Genomic DNA, 19,216 nt, shown 5'->3' with positions numbered 1-19,216 from the left:
AATATTAAATACTAGTAATTCAGCTAGTAGGTTTAGAAGGCTGTCATTGATAAACCATTTGGAAAAGATTTAATGATATGTGAGCAATTCTTATGGTTTGTCAGTATTTAAAATCCGATTTCGGAATATGATGTTTTTCTGTATGTAAAGCAAGAGTCGGTTTGCTTACAGATTTCCTTGCGGTCCAGATAGTTCAATCTGCTATTGTTGCTGTCAATCAATCCAAGTATATAGAGCTGTATCGCCCAAGCAGTTAAAATCCTTAGAAAGTTATGGTAAGGGAGAGTACAATAAAGTAGTTGAACAATAGCCAAAATACAAGACCGTATAAGTTGTAGAACGAGTGGATCCAATCTTCAGCCTGAATCTGCAAAGCATACTCAGCTTATTAAACTTCCCGACTTATAGCTGGGTTTACATTTTCGATTGAATAATTAAAACACACTCAATCTTTGGAGTTCTCGATAGATTTTATTGAATGTATTATACATGTAGACAAAGAAACTAAATAAAGGAACTAAAACACGCGACTCTATGATTAACATCGAAACACTTTCAATTGACAATTCTGTAGTAGATACAAGAATATATAAATTTACAAGTCACACACGTAAACATTATGTATATGTATATGTTGTATATATCGTATGTATATATGGTATATATAGCAGTGGGATATCTTGTAGATTTTTAAATACATTTTATTGTCATTGCTTTCAATGGTTTGTCTGGATTCCAGCACGGATCTTCGAATGCTTTTCTAAAACCCTACAAAGTACAAATGCCGTCTATATTCGCCTTGATCAGAGTAGCATTAATAAGTATATATGTATATATGTGTATATAATATATGGTATGTATGTTGGGCTCACAAGTCTGAACAACTCGGATAGCTAACTAAAATTGTATATTAACTAAGTAGATGATTAAGAAAATAATTTAAGCGAGATTCTATAGGTATGTATATATTTATATATGTCTATCCATAGGTCTCTAGAGGCCGGGCTTGGTCTTGTCCACGCTGGTGCCGCTCACTGTGCTGCCGTCCTCCGAGGAAACGGGGCTGGGGCTACGTGGCTCCGATACTGTTGGAATGGGACTGGATATGCCGCTGGCAACTACATCGTCCGGATTACAGGGCAGCTCCTGAAAGGCACATTCATATCCACATATATAGGCAAGAAACGGAGTTTATCTAACCTGCAGTACTCACCTCATCAGCTTCGGTCTTGGTGGTGACGGCGTCGGACATGCACTGCTGCGGCGCATCCTTGGCGTTCTCAGCCCACTTCTTCAGGTACTCCACCACATCGGAGTGGTTGAAGTTTTCGGCCTCGTCCACGGGCAGATTGCCCCAGCGATCCTTGGGATTGTGTGGCACATGGCACTGCTCCAGCAGGAACTTCACGCATTCCAAGTGCCCTTCGGAGGCGGCCAAGTGCAGGGCGGTGCGGCCATCGTAGTCGGCCAGGGTGATGTCCATGCCGGACAGACGGTGGCGACGCAGAGCCGTGACATCCCCGCTGGCGGCGGAGAAGAGCAGATTGACAATGGACAGGCCCTTGGTCTCGTAGCGATGCTTGCGCGGATCCTTCTTGTTGGACAGATGCTTCAGGTTGTCGTAGCGATGGAAGTTGAAGGTGTTGACCAGCTCCTCGCAGAACTGCAGGCCGCGCACCGTATTGCCCAGCTGGTCCAGAGGCGGCGACCAGGCAAAGATGCCCATCACATTGGGAATGACCAGCATCATGCCGCCGCTGACGCCCGACTTGGCTGGCAGGCCGACCTTGAAGGCGAACTGTCCCGAGTAGTCGTAGGTGCCGCACGAGTGCATTATGGAGAGCACATCCCGGATGACTTCCGGGCGAAAGATCTTCTCCTCGGTGGTGGGACAAATGCCGCCGTTGGCCAGGCTGGCGGCTATCACAGACATCGCCTCGCAGTTTGTCTCCATGGAGCAGCACTGGAAGTAGTAGTCCATCACCTCCTTCAGGTTTGTGCGCTTCGGGAAGCATTTGTTCTCGCGCATATAAAAGCCCAGGGCGTAGTTGCGATCGGCTGCCTCGCGCTCTGAGAGAAATACGGCATTATTGAAGCCAATGTACTCGCCGCCAGACAGGCGCTTGAACCAGGACATCGTGTAGTCAAAGATCTCCGCGGAGGTCATGTCGGGCTTGACCAAGGCGCTCATCAGCGAGCAGGTGAGTATGGCGCCTGCATTGATCATCGGATTGTGCGGTTTCTCTGTGGAGCAGAAGCAGGAGTAGATTAGGGTTAGCTAAGTCCCAGCATGGAGCATGCTCAATGCCAACTCACTATTCTGGTCGAGAACGAGCTCATTGAAGATGCGGCCACTTGGCTCCTGGCCTACGAACGAGTGCACCAGCTTGGGTCCCAGCTTCTCTAGGGCGATGGCATAGGTCAGTGGCTTGCTGCAACTCTGCAGCGTGAAGGGCTCCTCGACATCGCCAATGGAGAAGCGTTGTCCGTCCACTGTGCAAATGCTGACGCCCCAGAAGTTGGGGCTGTAGCGCGCCAGCTGGGGAATGTAGTCGGCCAGCTTGCCGAGAGTGTTGGACTTGCAGCGATGGTAAATTTCCTCAATGTCCTTGACGAAGCTCGCGAAGTCCGGGATGACAAACTGTTGGCGGAACGCCTTGGCAATCAGCACAATGTTCGGCGAGACCACACTGTAAACGAAGCAGAGGAAAGGATAATGAAGGATCATGGATCGGACTGGGACCAGGCTAGACTCACGCCTTGAAGGTCTCGCGGTTGAGATGCTGAGTCTCGGCCGACGAGCCCGTCTCGTAGTTGTTCAGCTTGTGCACCTTCTTCAGGTTGTCCATGAGCTCGCGCACGCGCGGATCATTGCGCCGTATGCCCGTGGTCTTCAGTCCGGCCAGGAACTTGCCCATGGATATGAGGCCCGTCTCCTCGCTGGCAAACATATCGAAGAGCACATCCTCCGCGTTGCGCTGCTCCTGCTCGCGATGGCTAAACGAGAAGAGGGTTTACGGAAATAATTAATAGTTGGCCAAAACTTCATTAAGAGACGGCGGGAACTCATTTAGCATGCTTATGTGGAAAAAAGCTAGAAGCTACGGCGATTTACTTAAAATACAACTATAGGTAAAGCTCTAAACAAAACAAGTGTGGGCAGGTGATAATATGAGCAAACAAGCGTCTAGACCTGGCTACAGTTCAGCTACAAAGGTCTAAATTTAGACCCAGCCAGAGTTGCCAGGCCGCGTCTCGTCCGCGTCAAATTGATCGAAAACAAAAGGAAAATAAATACAAGAAATCTCAATTATCAAATAAATATACACATATATATATATATATATATAGTTCTTGTCAAATTTCAATTGAACTCAATTAAAGCACAAATTGAATGCGTCGAAAGTTACGACTAGAGTTGATCAAGCAATAAATAAATATATATATAATGGTTGTGGCGCTACATATCAACTAAAAACGAGTGTTATAGCGGAGTCTTTGTCTTGTTTGGCTGGGTGTCACAAAACTAAACCGAAAAGCATATAAAACACGCAGGGAAACACCATCCAAAATTTACTCACGGCCTTATCGAATAGTTGCGTCGCTGATTTCTAAGGAAATAAAATATATATAGCAAATATATATATATAATTATCTATATATATGTGAATATGTGTAGTGGGGGTCTGCCATATGTTGTGCTATAAACGCAATTGTGGACTGAGAGGGTGTGTCACTGTGTGTGTTTTTTTGCTATTTATATGATATGATACTGCTTATAAAGGACCCATTAGATACACTGTACCCATTATACATGTCCTGTATATCGTTTATATACCATCTGGGTATCCTATTAATGGCCTATATATTATATAGGTACACTCTATCCTATGTGTACAGCAGGTATATACCTCATCCAATAGATGACCTGTAGATACCCTACATATACTCCATATAACGCTTATTTATGCCAGTGGGCTGCCTTCATATGCCTATATATAGTAATGAAGTTGTATAGTATCCTATAGATGTCCCCTATAGGATACCCCACGCATGCACTATACTCCATATATAGAGATTCTCCATATATAGCATAGGTTTACGCTATAGCTTCCTCACATATGTCCTGTATGCATACCATATCCTATATATAGGATATTGGTGCTATACAGACGAGGGCGTCTGTACCCTCTCGACGACCCGATGTATACCTGATTATCGCCGATATAGTGCGCACTATGGTGCCGCGACGATTCTGCAGCGAGATGCCCTCGATGATCTCCTCGATTATGGCCGCTGTCTCGGTTGTCTCCTGCTCTTTGTTGTGCCTATAGATCTCCTCGCGCTCTTTGGCCTCGCCGTCCTCGCTCTGGCGCTTCAGCGCAACTATATCCTCCGTTATCACCATGGCGTATGCGTAATATTCTGAACCTAAAGCTCAACTGTGTTGCGGCTACGCGACGATCGGACATTTTATACATTAGCCAAATGTGTGATTTTTATTGTTGAACGAGCGAGACGGCGAGCGAGAGAGCGAAGGAGAACGAGAACGAGAGTGAGTGAGAACGAGAGAGACAGACGGTGCGTCTGTGGGTGAAAAGGCGCTAATTTCTAAATCATGTTATTGCCAATAAAATAAATTAATTAACTCCCCATTCAAAGTATGTAAACACCCGCAGCTATTTGCCTTTGCCGTCGTGTGTAATATTGTGCCCATTATTGGAATATAATGTATATGGACATACTATATCACGTATATGGCTAATGTCTGCTCGCAATATGCTCGGTCAGATAACGCACCCAGATCACAGGCTTATCACAGGGGCTCGTCTTCGGCCTGAGTCACAAAGCACAATTCGCAGTTCACAATTGTTTGTTACCTGATGTACTTGGTAATCACTTTGATGAAGAGAGCCTTTTGGCTCTTGGTGCAGATGCCCGCCACCATTTCGGCGATGATGTTCGCATCGATCAGGTCGGCGTCGTCTTGCACGGGATTCGGCTGGGCACCAGCTTTAATCTGCTGTTGCTCCTCCTCCTCCACCTTGTTGGCGTTCTGCTTGACCAGCTCGATCAGCTGGTCGCCGCTCATTGACTTCAGGTCGTCGAGTATCTTCTGCCGAAAGGTATCCTTGAACTGGTCCGCCTCCTCGGGCGTGTAGCCGTCCAGCGGCAGCGGCGCCCGCTCCGTCGCATATTGCAGCAAACTATAACCGCGCTCCCCCATTTCAAGCTGGTTTCTTTTCGAATAGTTCGCGAAAATTCAGTGTTTAAAAAGACACGAAAATGTTTGTTTGATTCACTGCTCGAAGCTGCCGACGATGCCGAAATGAGCGCCACAGCAATGGGGCAACAGTTTTATATAGTAGTTGGCAGAGCATACGGCATACGGCCCATTGGTCGCCCACAAATCAAAGTGGAGCGTATTTCGATCTTATCTTCATTTAATAAATGTATGTTAATTTATTTTTATACCCCTACACTGCGTTCAATTAGCGGCTGAGCGCGTGTTCGAATTTTGGACAGCAGACAGACAGACAGCAGCAGTAGAAGCATTCATTGATGTCGAGTGAATATTTAAGGACCTATACCTTATGTACATAGAGAGCGAGTAAGTCCTTTAGAAAGATTCCTTTATATATATGGAGTATTGCTGATTTTCGTACTCTAGTTTTGCCTTCATTATGAATATAAATTTATGTTAATTTAAGTTTAATTTTTTTAAATTTTGTTTAAATTTGTTGTATTTAATTAGAGTATTGAACGATTTAATTTTTTAAATATTTTTTTATATCTTTTTAGTGTTTATATATTATATTAGATTTTTAAGTTTTGCAAACGTTTTCAATATATTGTTAATTTAATTTTATTTTCTTAGATAAATTAAATGTAATAAATAATTTAAAAAGGTTTTTTTTTTAATTAAAAAAATTATTTAAAAATTTTTTATTTTGTTTTTATTTTTAATATTTACCGTTTTTGTATTTTTATTGATTTTGTATTTAAAAATTTGTTTTTTTTTTTTTATTCTTTTCTATATTTAATTGTTTACTAATTTTATTTATTTCCTCTATTTCTTTTCTCTACTTTCCGTCCCTTAGCTGAAATTCTTAAACATAATCGCCTCTTAAAACAATTTCAATGTTGAAACTCCATCCTATTCAATATAGATAGAGCTTCATTTAATCCTTTACAGAACAGAGTATCTTGGAGTTGTGTGCATGCAATTTCACAATCCCTTGCATCATATCGTAATGGTTGAAAAACAAAAACATCATTCATATCTTATATTTGCTTTTGGCATGCAGCCCAAAGGCAGAGGCAAAGGCAAAAACAAATAACAGAAAAACAAGAAGCAATTTGCTCAAAATAATGCGTGCAAATGTGCAAGGTAAATATTTTTGCAAAAATATATAAATATATATTATATTATTTGACTCTTTTCTGGTCTTGTTCATATTCGTAATATTTAGATTTCACATCGATTTCATTGTAATATCGCTAATTGTGTAAATCAACTGCTAAGCCGCTGGATTACAGAGCGCAGCCTAAAAATAGCTCGATCTATAAATGGAAATAGCTTTGTTAAGACAATTGGTAACTAGCACCAAGTGATCTATTAGAAATGGTCTATACGTATAGCAACTATATATTTGCCACGTGGCAAGCCCCCTGAGGCCCAAGAGCTGCGCGGGTGCCGAGGGGCGTGGAAGCTGGGCCTGGGGCAGGTGCCAAATGCGAAATCAAATATTTTTGAGAATACTTTGTGTAAGTGCGAAATGTCTTATATATACACATACATATATCTCTATGTGTGTGTGTGCATGTATATCTTTGACTTATTTGTGTGTGGCCAAGTGTGTGCGAACTTACAGTTTGGCATTCTCCTCGCAGGGCTTCTGTCCGGTGCTGGTGTCGTAGAAGGATAATTTACGGTTGGCAAAAACCAAATTCAACAACGGCGGCGTACGTAGTTTTCTCTGAAAGATATCAAAGCATATTCTGGATAAATACAATAATCGAAATATGTGTGTAATGTGAGGTGCCAAGCACGTATCCCTGACATATTTTCACAGTTGTTATTCTATTTGTTGCTCACGTACGATTGTTCTCAGAGTTTGCGACATTTCGAGAATCGAATTGCAATTGAAATGCTAAGTAAACAACATAACGGTCTACTTATATATGAGGCATGGGTGGGCTTTGGTCTAGCATTCATTCATAACTGCCATTGGTCAATCTAAAAGCTATTTGCTAGGCTCCTAAAATGCTGCTACACTTTTCCACCTGGGCTAATCTCACCTTCAGCATGCCAGCAATGGCGTGGCAAGCATTCACAGTTAGTGGACAAACGGACACGCAAATATAAAACATAATGGAAAAGTATTAAAATTTATAAACTGTTGAACAAATTTTGTAACATTTTTCAAAGTGTGCTTTGTTCATGTCGAACGCCAGCAGGTCCACAATGGACAATGGATCGATGTTATCCATATTCTCGCTTTACTTTATTTCTCTTAACAAGTTTTTTGTTAGCTTTTATATTTAGATTTATTTCTGTTAATTTGTAGCTAAACATTTTTTGTTGTACAATTTTCTATTATGTTTCATTTGCCGAGCTTCTCTTTCTAGCCGAACTTTTGCTAGCAAGGCTGCCATTTTGAAGCACTAATATGCATAGTACATATAGTATGTGTGGCATATATAGTATATATCAAATATTTCGCATCCCTTTAGTTGTTTAGGCTGCTGTCGATGCTGTCAAATATGTGACAATGGCTATGCAGATGAGCGTTGGCTTTGTTTCCCTTCGCTAAGCCAAGGAGTAAAAGGAGGAGAACGATACAATTGTTGTTTGCTAAGTGTGCGGATGATAGATGAATAAAGAGACTCTATAGAACTGTTATACAGACAGCCCGCTCAAGTCGTGAATTGCTTTTCAGCATTAATAGACCAATGCATGACCTTTTAGACTGCAAAACATACATAATTTATTTATTTACAGTATATATAATTTTTTTAAAATATATATTTTATTTAAATTTAAATTTTTTAGTGATACAAATATATATATTAAAAACTTATTATTTAAATTTTGATTTTTTTTTTTTAATATATCTAACAATTCAATTTTTACCCAAAGAAATAGTATTTCGCCTTGATCCCATTTTGTTTCCGTATTTTACCAATTAAATTTTAATAAATAGCCAAGCATGGCAACTGTCAAAGTATTTTTATATGATAAATTAACGCTTAATTTGAATTTTGGCCAAGAGAATTCGTTTTAACCCAATATGGCCAGACAGATAAATGGCATCGCCACCCAAGGGTCAAGCTTTTTAGGCTTAAAGCCAGATTCTATATAATATTCACTATTATTTCGTCTGATATGTTTTTCTTGTCTTTGTTTTCAAATGTTTCAGCATTTAATTAAAAAGTGTTTTTGTAAGCGACTTGACGTGCTATCAGGAGTGATTAAAACCCATTCCCAAGGCAGTTCAAAATAGATTGTCTTATCCAATTTACTGAGCAAATTGTAATTGAACACCTGGCCTGGCGGGATTACTGGAGCGTGACATCAGCTGACAGCGGATGAGTCCAAGTTCAAGCTCTAATGCAAGTCCAACACCCAACAGCTGCCTGACAACAAATTCAGCCCAATTTGCTAATTGAATGAGCAAATAATTGATAATAGTAAAAAAAACTAAAAGTGAATAGATTATTTCTTCTATTTTCTTTTGGAGCTTTTTACGCAGACGACTCAAAAAAAAAAAAAAAAAAAAAAAAAACGACTCAAAACGACGAAATTGTTGTTCTTAGGTCCGAAATAATTTTTTCTTTTTTTTTTTTTAATTGGGAGGCTTGGCAAACAGAGTCATGTGAAGCGGCGGGAGATAAGAGCTGAACTGGGGAACTGATTATGCATAATGATAATAACTAACTGTATTAACAATAACCATGAGGAAAGCCCAGCTGTTGCTGCCAAATTATTCTTTTCATTATAATATTTTTTATAAATAAATTAAATTTTATTATTGACAGCTTTCATTTGAATGGAACAGTATCCGCCAGATATTGACGCACGCAGTTGGATTTTATAAATAAACAAAGGCAACAGCAAAATAATGTATGTACTTCAATCATGACGATATAGAGAGACACACACATATACATACATACAGGTATTTCGATTTGTTTTGCTTAATTTTTGCAAACAAATATTTATAAGATCACCTGCACTCGCTCTCTCGATCGGTCAATCTCTCAATCTCACTCGCTCTATCTCTCCCTCTCTCAGCTCTAGTTCCATGTGATTTGCTAGCTGTGAGGGGCTTGTTTTTCGGCGTGCCAAAAAAAAAGAATCTATTAACACTCGTAGCACATATCAGCTCGGGGGCCAGACATATTTATGTATGTAGGTATATATATGTACATACATACATGTGGGTAGCAATGTGCTTTAAAATATATTCATTATTTCTCCCATGGCAACGGAACTGTATTCGGCATTAAAGTTTCTGCGTCAGGTAGTAACAGCTAGCGATGGAGCCCCGGGGGAAAAATACTTAGCATATGCTCACATATTTTCTAATACAATATATGCATATGGAGACAGAGATAAGGGATTAAATATGTATGCTACATAATTGGGATCATATCGTTGGAACTTGCATTTTTTGTAAAGATCTTAAGATCATTAGCTTATTTAGAAGGTTTATACACAATTACACAAAAATATTGATCACAGATAGTATACAGAACTTATAGATCATGCTACATAATTTAAGTCTTATATAGTAATAAGTAGTAAGAGCGGCACTTGAAGTTGGATTTGTAAGAGCGGAAATGCCGACATTAAATGTAGGAATGAATATTTCATATAGATTATCATATATCATATATATACAACAATAAAAAATATATCTATACGACTTAGATCACATATGTATTAAATGCAATGCAAGTATCTAATTAATCACATAGATCATAAATGTCTTAAAAATCATATTTATTGTGTAGGCCATGTGGAAATTTTTGCAGTTCATGATTAATGCTGATTTATAATCAATAACCGCTCGCTAAGACATTTAATATTTATTTCTTTAGTATCTATGACGCATACTTGTATAAGAAATATTACGTATACGACTTCTGTTTGAACTTTAAGACTGATATCATTCAATATCTCATTAGATTAGATTATTATTTAATTCATTATATTTCAAAGGTTGAATTCTATTTTTAATATAAAGTTGCTAAAAATGTACCTAAGTTCCATCTTCGTAATCTTGCAATATTTTTGTCAATGGTCGAAATATATATGTATGTATGTATAACCCATTTAATTATCCATTCATTCACTAAAATGTACGAAACCACTTGACTATGAATAACGCTCTATCTCTTTCTCTTTGTTTCCGCTAGCCCAGTCCAACCTTACTCCTTTTTATTTCTTTCTCTTTCTATGCCTACGATAGCGCATAAACAAAATTCTCGCATTGTTTTTTTTTTTTTTTTTTCTAGAATTCGCATGTTTATACATATATCAGATTTGTATATATAATTGTGTATATTTGTATGTTACTAGAGCCATATATATGTATGTGTTAATATATATACATATATTAGCGCTTATTGGGATTTCTTTTTTGTGACATTTTTCTCGTGACTTTGGCATGTGGGGAGGTTCGAGTGTCGTATTAACACATATCATGAATCATAAATTTTTACCAGAGTAAATGTTTTGTTAATACGTATCATGTCAATATCGGGCCATATGTAATCAACATCCAATATAGCTATAGGAATTATAATTGTATTAAGATGTTTCGAGATCATAAAATACTGTCGAAGCGACGTCATGATTAATTTCCCAATGTGATTTTCCGGTAGTCATCGCTACACCCAGCAGATGTACCCACCTGATAAGATAAGTAAATGAACACATGATATAAACCTGAACTTCTATTATATTTCGGGCACGTAACTCTTAGGTAAATAGATAAGAGCGCCGACTGACTATACACTTGTGTATATACTTGGATAGATTACTGTCTGGCAACGAAATACTTCTATGTAAGTTCAGACTTATGAAAACAGTCTCGATTTCATTCGGCGAATTTCGCCATTTTATAGTATCTGGATTAGGCTGGGCATGTGGTGTAAAAATCGATAGTTATGCGATGTGAAACGCAATCACGAAACGCCTGTTGTGGCGTCAACCCCCAAAAATAAACAATGAAGGAAAGTCGACTGGATGATATCAGCTGTTTCCGCTTCGGCTACAGGAGCCTTGCCCACTCACCTCAGATGCGATTTTCTGCTGCACATCGAGTCCCCGATGCCGGAATTTGTCTCGTTTCAGTAGGTCCTGCTCGCTGTAGACATCGACATCGATCTGGCCATTGCCATTGGCCTCGTTGAGGTCGAGGGATGTGGCCGTTGCCTTGCTGCGGCACTGCACCACTCGGCCAGGACACGCACGACCCTTGGCCGTGTGGCTGCTGAGCAAACGCAAATTCAAATTCGCAAGCGTTGGCACACCTTTAAACATTATCACAATAAGACAAACAGCTGCTGACGACTTTTCTTGTTGGGGGGGACAAAACGCTTAACTGTAAACTGTTGTTTGAGGTGCGTGTATCTTTATCTAGCTCAATTCAATCTGCTGCCTCTGCACATGCGTTCTCTGTGACGGCCCACAAGGTACTGAAATGACGGCTGGCCGCAGTGCTAAACACATAATCAGCTCAGCTGGCAGCAGCGAAAACTGCGTTAACGACGACGACGACGACGTCGCCGGCGTTGAGACTTCTTTCATTTTGCGTGGCATTGTTTAGCTTGTGAGTAACCAATGTGACCCGGCAACAGAAAGAGCCCGAGAGAGACAGAGAGAGCGAGAGAGAAAGCGGGTAATACAGAGTGTGCTGAAACCGCGTGGGCGACACGTTCTCAGCTGACGTAGTTGGGGGCTCGTCGGACGCCAAATGACGTCACTTGCCGACTAAATACTGTTTGAGCTACTAAATAGCTGAGTGATTGACAGATAAAGAACATGAACAGATTACAAGCTGTAAAGTCAAATTGCTGATTTTATGTCATTTTAATTACACTTTTTGCAGGAATTCAATACGCATATTTTTTGCACAGATTCAGCTCTTAACGAGAATAAAGGCAGCAATTAGTTGACCATATTCGTGAAGTCTTTGGTAGGGCACACCGATTGGCAGTCAAAGATTTTCACAATTCGTTTAATTGTAGGCATTTGATATCTGTGCATAATAACGTATTTCTCTGCTTGAATTTTTGATCATTTTAAATTCAACCGCTCAACAATTCGATAATTACTATCGGCTTGCCGCCACTCGAGTGTTAACTAACAGAATTCTGTTAACGGAATGTTAATTAACAGTATTCTGTTAACGTTATGTTAACTAACAGAATCATGTTAACTTTATGTTAACTAACAGAATCAACTTATATTAATTAACAGAATTCTTTTAACTTTATGTTAATTAACAGAATTCTTTTAACTTTATGTTAACTAACAGAATTCTTTTAACTTTATGTTAATTAACATAATTCTGTTAACTTTATGTTAAATAACAGAATTGTTCTCACTAGCTGTTAATTAGCAGCGCGCTCAATATAAACTAAAATCAAAATGTAAACAAAATATTCCTCCTGCTGGGCATTTCTGTTCGCCTGGTAAATCAGCCGAATTTCAACAAAAATTTGCTTCTGACTATGATGAGCTAGACTTAAAACTCTAGCACTAAAAGTATGCTGCATAATTTAAAATATGCAAGTTTAGGGCCACCCCAAAAGTATGCAACATTACAAAATTGAGTTGAATTAACGCACAGCCGAAAAGTATGCTATGATATAAATTCATTTGCATTTATGTGATCATCTCAGAAGTATGCAATGATGAAATTTACACCCTGCAGAAAATGTTAGCACCCAATAAAGAAGTTTCAAATTGTTTATTCTTTATTTAAACATGTATACAATCTACATACAAACTTCCTAATGATTTCACATGAAAATACAAGCTTAAGCTAAATTATATTCCTATTTTAGCTTACGCTAGAATCCTATTCGGTTTGTGGTATAACACTAAACAGCGCAGACATCAGCTGGAGATAATCCTCTTCGACAAGCTGCACCTGGGACAATTCGCAATAGATGGGCTCCGTGGGCGGGGGCAAGTACTGCACCTCAAGCGCCATTGACTCTGCCGCATACAAGCGTTTTCTGTTCTCATGTTGGGCTTCGCTAACATCTGTTGAGTCCTGCGGCGTAGATGCTGCCATCTGATGGCGACCACCTGAATGAGGCGCTGCAATGGGGCTTAGCATGCGAGTCATCTCCAAGCTGCCAGACTGTGGCTGCAGTGGTTGGGCATGCTGCTGCAAGTGCAGACGCCGTACCACATTTACGCGCAGCTCGTTGGCGGTGGTGCTGCGGCGTGCCACCTCGTTGCCGCGCTGACTGCCGGAGGCAATAGCCGGACTTCGGCCCACATTCTGTGGCCTAAACTTCAGCAATCCGTGCTTGCGTCGCACCCACTGACAGCGTGCATCCCGATAGTCCACGATCACCTTGCGACGCACAAACTCATGAAAGCTGAGCAGGTCGCTGCTGATGTCGCGTCGTACAATTTGCTTCCAGCGCGGCTCCAGTTCCGGCGAGCGTATCACATAGATGCTCTGCGAGGCCACCAGCATGAGCAAATGCTCCAGCGCCACCAGACAGAGCTGGCCGTCCAAATTGGAGAGCAATTCGCTCGACGGACAGCCGGCAGTGGACACAGAGTGCGAGAAGCTGCGCTGGCCGTGAGACGTCTCACCCGAGGCCATGCGGCCTGTCGCCTCGCCAATCTCCACACTGGGCAGCGTATTAAGCGGCACCTCGTGGAAGCCGTGATTTTGCTGTGTAAAAAGAGAAACATTTATATAGATATTGCTTAAATAAAATGCAAATGCTCCATCTCGTATCCTCTCACTCACCATAGTTAATGCCTTTACGTAGATGGTCACCATGTTGAGCACCATGCCAAAGGTGAGAGTTAAGCTGCTCTCATTCAGCTTAGGCGCCCCAAATTTAACGTCCAGCAACGGCTGCCACTTGTGCGGCTCATAGTAGCTGCAGCAAAGGATGTCCAACAGATCGGGACTAAACTTTTGCATTGCCTTAACACAGAATATAATGATGTCAGTCAGACTGCGGAAAAAGAGTTAACTATTAGTTGCTTGGGCAATGCTTCAAATTATTGCACAACTTACTCATTGCAAGCATTGATCATATTATCATCGATGGTAATCGATTCCATGTTGCGCAACATCTCCAGCTGCGAGCGTCTGCCGGCGAGCAAGCACTTCAAGTTGCGCTGCTGATGAAACATGGACATGGCGTGGCACATCAGACCCTGGACTGCATTCTACGAATTAAATACAAATTATAAGAGTGAGATACAACTATGTAGTATGTATAACATTACCATAATGTTGAGCATGGATGAGCAGTTCTCCTGCGCCCATTCCTTGTGATCCTTCGTTAAGCTGGCCACTAGGGAGATGGCCGCCTTGATTAACTTCATGGCCGCGGGCTCCAGGGACTGTTTGCCCAGCAGCAGGGAGTCCACCAGATAAACCTCATGTATGCCCACGAATTGAATGACTTCCTTCAGGAAACACTTCTTGTGCTTGTCGTAGATGATGTTGACCAGCTCAATGCCACGCGAGTAGATGGGCCACCACTGCTCCATAGTCCAGACGTTGTCCTTTGTGGGCTTTTTGAATGAGAGTTTCGCATGAAGCAGTTCGCGTGGCGGCAGCAGCTTCAGCCACAGATGCTCGCCCATGTCGCAGTGCAGAAACTCTGTGGAGCAGCTGCTCTTGGCGAACACGATCAGCACGTCCAGCAGCTGGATGCTAAGCGTACGCTTGTTATGGACGGGCAGCGTGTGCGAGACGCTGTGCAGCAGACGCTGGAAGAGACGCACCGACAAGAACGGCAAATCCCAGTTACCGGGTCCATCCATAGTAAAGATGGTCGCAACTGTCTTCAGGAGATTAAGGCACAAGAGGAGCGAATTTGTGGTTACGGTGCCATCGTTGGCTTCCTGCGGCGGTGCTTTCAGTGGCGGCTTCAGTGGCGCCTGTGGTTTCTCCATATCGAGCAGCTCCCTTGAAATGATGGTGACCACAGAGTTGAGAAAGCGCATCGATATACTAGATTCTTTGATCAGGAGATTTGCATATAGGTGCGCACACTTGGTTATGATGGCCAGGCACGCTTCCTTGGCGCGCACATGCAAGTCCTCGTAGCAGGCGCAGATGCGTAGGATTAGTTGCTCCAGCTGCTCCATGAGCTCCTTCTCCTCCTCGCTGCTGCTCGTGTAGGACTGCTTGAACTGCAGCAGTATGAATATGTACAGCTCGGCCAGCATGATGAAGGGACGCATGTCCTCCAAGTAGTTGGCACGGTCCACAAGCGTTGTCAGGCACTTCTTGGCCAGCAGCTTGAACTGGGCATCGGGTATCGTGATGAACGTGGGCTGCTTCTTCAGCAATATGACAATTAAGTCCTTAAACGATTGCAAACAGCATATCCAGTCGGGCAGCTCCTCGTTGCAGCTCTGCTTAGCCGGAACCTTGGGCAAATTGAAGATATAGTCGAGCCACTGCTGGAAGCAGTCGAGCTCGAAGAACTTCTGCATCACTTCGCGTAGGTCGGTCTTTTTTTTGCTGCCGGTGCTGTAGATCTCGATGGAGATAATGTTTATCAGCTGCGTGTAGACTCTCATTTGGGGCTGGCTGGTGGGTTTGGTCAAGAGCGGACTGCAAAGCTTCCTCCAGAAGTGAGGCTGCTTGAGCAGCTCATCCACGAGCATCTTCAGATTGTGCTTCCACAGCGAATGAAAGATGTTCAATACCTTGCAGGGCAACGTCTGCTGTATGATCAGCGGCACCTCCTCGAGGCCATCGAGAAACTCCTTCATGTAGGTGACAATGCTGTCCCCAATGCTGGGCGTGCACTCCTTGCCGAAGAACGAGCGCTTATCATTCGCATAGTTGACCTTGAAGAAGGCCTCTGTCACACCTGGCTGCTTGGCTATGCAGGCATCCACTAGCTCCAGTATGGCTATCTTAATCGAATCGCTCTCCAGCTGATCGGGCATCTTCTGCATGAACGTGAGTCTGATCTGATCTGCCTCCATGTCCAGGCAGGCCAACAGCGACATATTGAACTCCAGCGCAATGCGCTTCAACAGTCGACAGGACACGATGGGCAGCCAGCGATCAAATATGTTGCTCATGTAGCTGCACACAGTGGGTATGATGCGCAACGTGTCCCGCTGCTTGGGCTGCGTATAGATGAGCGCCTCCAGTGGCGACAGCGCGCCCGTGCCGTAGACGTGGCTCTTCAGGCAGAGCACCTGCATCAATATGCGCATAGAGAGACGCACGAGCATCATGAGTCCATGCGGCTGCTGCTGCATCCAGTTCGTCTCCAGTTCCATGGTGTATTGGACAAAGGCGTTGCCAACGCCCACAAATCTAGAGAGACAAGGGTTAACAGAAAGTCCATAATAGATAGATCTCTATAGGTAAATATACTTCAGAAGTATTAGTCCATTGTCCAGATTAAGCAGCGAGTAAACGCACACATTGAGCAGCAGCTGTCGCTTCTCGCACTTCACCTCGTTGCTGCTGCCCATGATATCAAAGAGATCGCATATGAAGCTGAGCACTTCGAAGTAGATCTTGTTCTTGTCCAGCTGCGAGTTGAAGTGCCAGGTGTGCAAGTGGGGAAACACGTCGCGCAGCAGAAAGACCAAGCCGGGTATTTCCACTTGCAGATAGCGCTGCCGCTTGAGCTTCGTATAGGTGCGCAGAAAGTGCAGATAGGCCAAGAGGAAATCGTAGCGCTCCTGCTTCTTCTCCACATTGTCGATGATAGCGCCCAGGAAGCGCGACTCGAAGTAAACTGCGCTCGCACAGAGCTTGTAGTCCTGCAGCGATTGACTGCCCGTTTTGGGCAGTATATCCAAATGGCTGACACGCATGAAGATCTCCTCATCCACGAGCGGCAACAGCGCAGTGCACACATTTAGGCAAATGGATAAGAGGCGAGCAGGCGGGCACTGCACGCTCCTGAATTTGCTCAGCAAATCGATGCACATCTCTGTGGGATGCACCATCTCAGGGCTGATGGCTGCTATGGATTTGATGCGCTGCAGCGTAAGCTCTAGATACCTCAGCCCTGCCTCGACACGTAAAACGCGCTCATTCGATTCGAAGTCACCGTGCAGCTGCGCCTTCTCGCGCAGCAGGCAATTAATCTCGTGATGCAGTGCATTGAAGAAGTTCACCTGGCAGCGAAAGTGCATGTAGAAGCCGTTCGCATGCTGCACAGCGGTGCAGCTGGTGCCAATGGGCAGCGTGAAATCGATGCCGGGAAAGGCCTGCAGAGGGCTGGTGAGCTCATACTCATTCGTTTCCAACTCCCTGAGCTTGTGCGCCTGCTCGTCATACAGCAGCGCCAGCATGGGCAGCGACTCCATCTGAGCTTTGATCTGTGTGTGAAGAATGTATTCATGTACAGTTAACGCAAATAGAGAGGATTAGCTGCCAGCTTACATAGTTGCCTTGGCCGGCCTTGGTTAAGGCATAGGCCACGTTGGCCAAGTCTATGAACTGCAGAGGAAAGTTCTCGAGCAGAGTATTATACAAGGAGCGCACGCCATCCTCTGGGAAAAGAGAAGAAAGCTTTTAGTAACAATTTAAGGGCACAGCCTTAACAAACCTTTACGATTGCAGAAGTCCTTGGCCAGTTGGGGAAAGGAGAGCAGCTCACACAGCAGCGCAAAGATACCATCATAGCGGGCGCAGCTGCCGTCGCCATCGAACAGGTCGCACATGTAGCACAGTTGATTGTAGATGGTCTTCCTCACGATGCGGGAGAGCAGGCTGTCGTCGGAGAACATTGTGTGTGTAGCAATGCTGTGCAGCAGCTCGAAGCACTTGAGCTCGACAGCTCGCTTGCCCAGCTGGCGGCAGCGCAGCAGACTGGAAGCATCATCGGCATCGTTTGTGCCGCGCAGGCGCAACAGCATCCAGACGAGCAGCAGTGGGCCGTGCTCTGGCCGATGATGCATGCTGGATATCTCCACATGGAGCTCCGCAATAAGTTGTTGGATTAGCTCTCCGTTGTCACTGTCCAGGCACTTGAGCAGCAGCATCAGCTCCGAGTAGGTTAAAGTTTTGATCAGTTCTTTGTGATAGGGATTTGACTCGTTGAGATAGCTCTGTAGGCGACCAAAGGAATGCTGCTTGATGGTGGAAAAGAGTCGCGTGATTTGGCTAAAACTAAAACTTCTGTGTTCGCTGATCAGCAGCAGAATGTGCAGCACTTCGTTGGTCTCGCGTGCGTTGCGCTCCGACCAGTTGGTCAGGCGATCCGTGCAGTGGAAACTCTCGCCTGCCAGCAGCTTGCGTGGCGGCAGCTCATTGATCAAGCTATCCAGCTGGTTGAGGTAGGACTCGAGCAAGCGTTCCAGTGTGATCTTGTCCACAACTTCCCTATACTCTGCATGGTACGGATGATTGGGTACGTGGTAAAAGACAAGCAGATTCTTCACAATCTTCAGCACAATCATGCGCTCCAGGGAATAATAGTGACGAATGTCATCCAACAGCTTGGTCATGTTCGTCTCTGTGGAGATGAGTTGTGTGAGCAGACTGGCAGAGCCGCGATACTCTTTGGTCAGATAGTAGCATAGTATCTCCCAGCATTGCGCGGACTCCAGGTTGAGCAGCTCCTGCAGACGTTCTGTGAAGGGCAACAGTTTCTCCTGTTTCTTTTCTTTGAGCAGCGTGCAGAGCTCCACATTGGAGGCGCTCTTGGGCTTGAACTGCAGGACGCCTGCCTGCAGCTCCGAGCAGACATTCAATAGCTCTTCGCGCACTGTGCCTTTGGGTGTTTCATAGTGGATGCCGGACACCATTTGCCAGAGGCGCTTCCAATCGTATCTGAAATGTATCATAATTTAATAAAACTCGTCTACTTTGCTTTGCTAGTCAAGACACTTACATAACATACTTTTCGACGGCGGGCATTTTCGATCAGTTTTTGTATTTAATTTTTGATTAACTCTATTCACAGGCAAATGTAACAATTCAACAACAAATATTTTAGCACGCGCAAT

The 19,216-nt window shown here is 43.3% G+C and overlaps 2 protein-coding genes across 9 annotated transcripts; both read right to left on the bottom strand.

The window, feature by feature from the left end:
• Positions 1-451: 451 nt before the first annotated feature.
• LOC6578500 (glutaminase liver isoform, mitochondrial) lies at positions 452-11,716 on the bottom strand. 7 transcript variants are annotated; one of them, XM_002004374.4, is made up of 7 exons: positions 11,306-11,716; positions 6,874-6,980; positions 3,582-3,611; positions 2,758-2,997; positions 2,317-2,690; positions 1,214-2,244; positions 452-1,146 (listed from the first exon to the last, which is right to left on the bottom strand). In XM_002004374.4, the coding sequence occupies exons 1-7, from the start codon at positions 11,552-11,554 to the stop codon at positions 994-996; spliced, it is 2,184 nt and encodes a 727-aa protein (XP_002004410.1). In that variant the 5' UTR covers positions 11,555-11,716; the 3' UTR covers positions 452-993. The 7 variants fall into 7 exon arrangements, with proteins under 7 accessions (XP_002004410.1, XP_015018671.1, XP_015018670.1 ...); XM_015163185.3 differs by lacking the exon at positions 11,306-11,716 and adding an exon at positions 7,303-7,419; XM_015163184.3 differs by lacking the exon at positions 11,306-11,716 and adding an exon at positions 7,104-7,142.
• Positions 11,717-12,973: 1,257 nt separating this feature from the next.
• Positions 12,974-19,193, bottom strand: LOC6578499 (nucleoporin Nup188). Of its 2 annotated transcripts, none has more exons than XM_015163180.3 (8): positions 19,102-19,193; positions 17,815-19,040; positions 17,649-17,758; positions 16,626-17,584; positions 14,504-16,565; positions 14,289-14,443; positions 14,013-14,226; positions 12,974-13,934 (listed from the first exon to the last, which is right to left on the bottom strand). In XM_015163180.3, exons 1-8 carry the CDS (start codon positions 19,125-19,127, stop codon positions 13,098-13,100), a joined length of 5,589 nt encoding a protein of 1,862 aa, XP_015018666.1. In that variant the 5' UTR covers positions 19,128-19,193; the 3' UTR covers positions 12,974-13,097. The 2 variants fall into 2 exon arrangements, with proteins under 2 accessions (XP_015018666.1, XP_002004409.2); XM_002004373.4 differs by having other exon boundaries at positions 17,821-19,040.
• Between the last annotated feature and the right edge of the window lie 23 nt (positions 19,194-19,216).

Source organism: Drosophila mojavensis, unplaced genomic scaffold, assembly GCF_018153725.1.
Source record: "Drosophila mojavensis isolate 15081-1352.22 unplaced genomic scaffold, ASM1815372v1 contig_80, whole genome shotgun sequence".
Classification (NCBI taxonomy): Eukaryota; Metazoa; Arthropoda; class Insecta; order Diptera; family Drosophilidae; genus Drosophila; species Drosophila mojavensis.
Note: the sequence above shows the minus strand (reverse complement) of the source record. Positions and strands in the feature narration are given on the sequence as shown.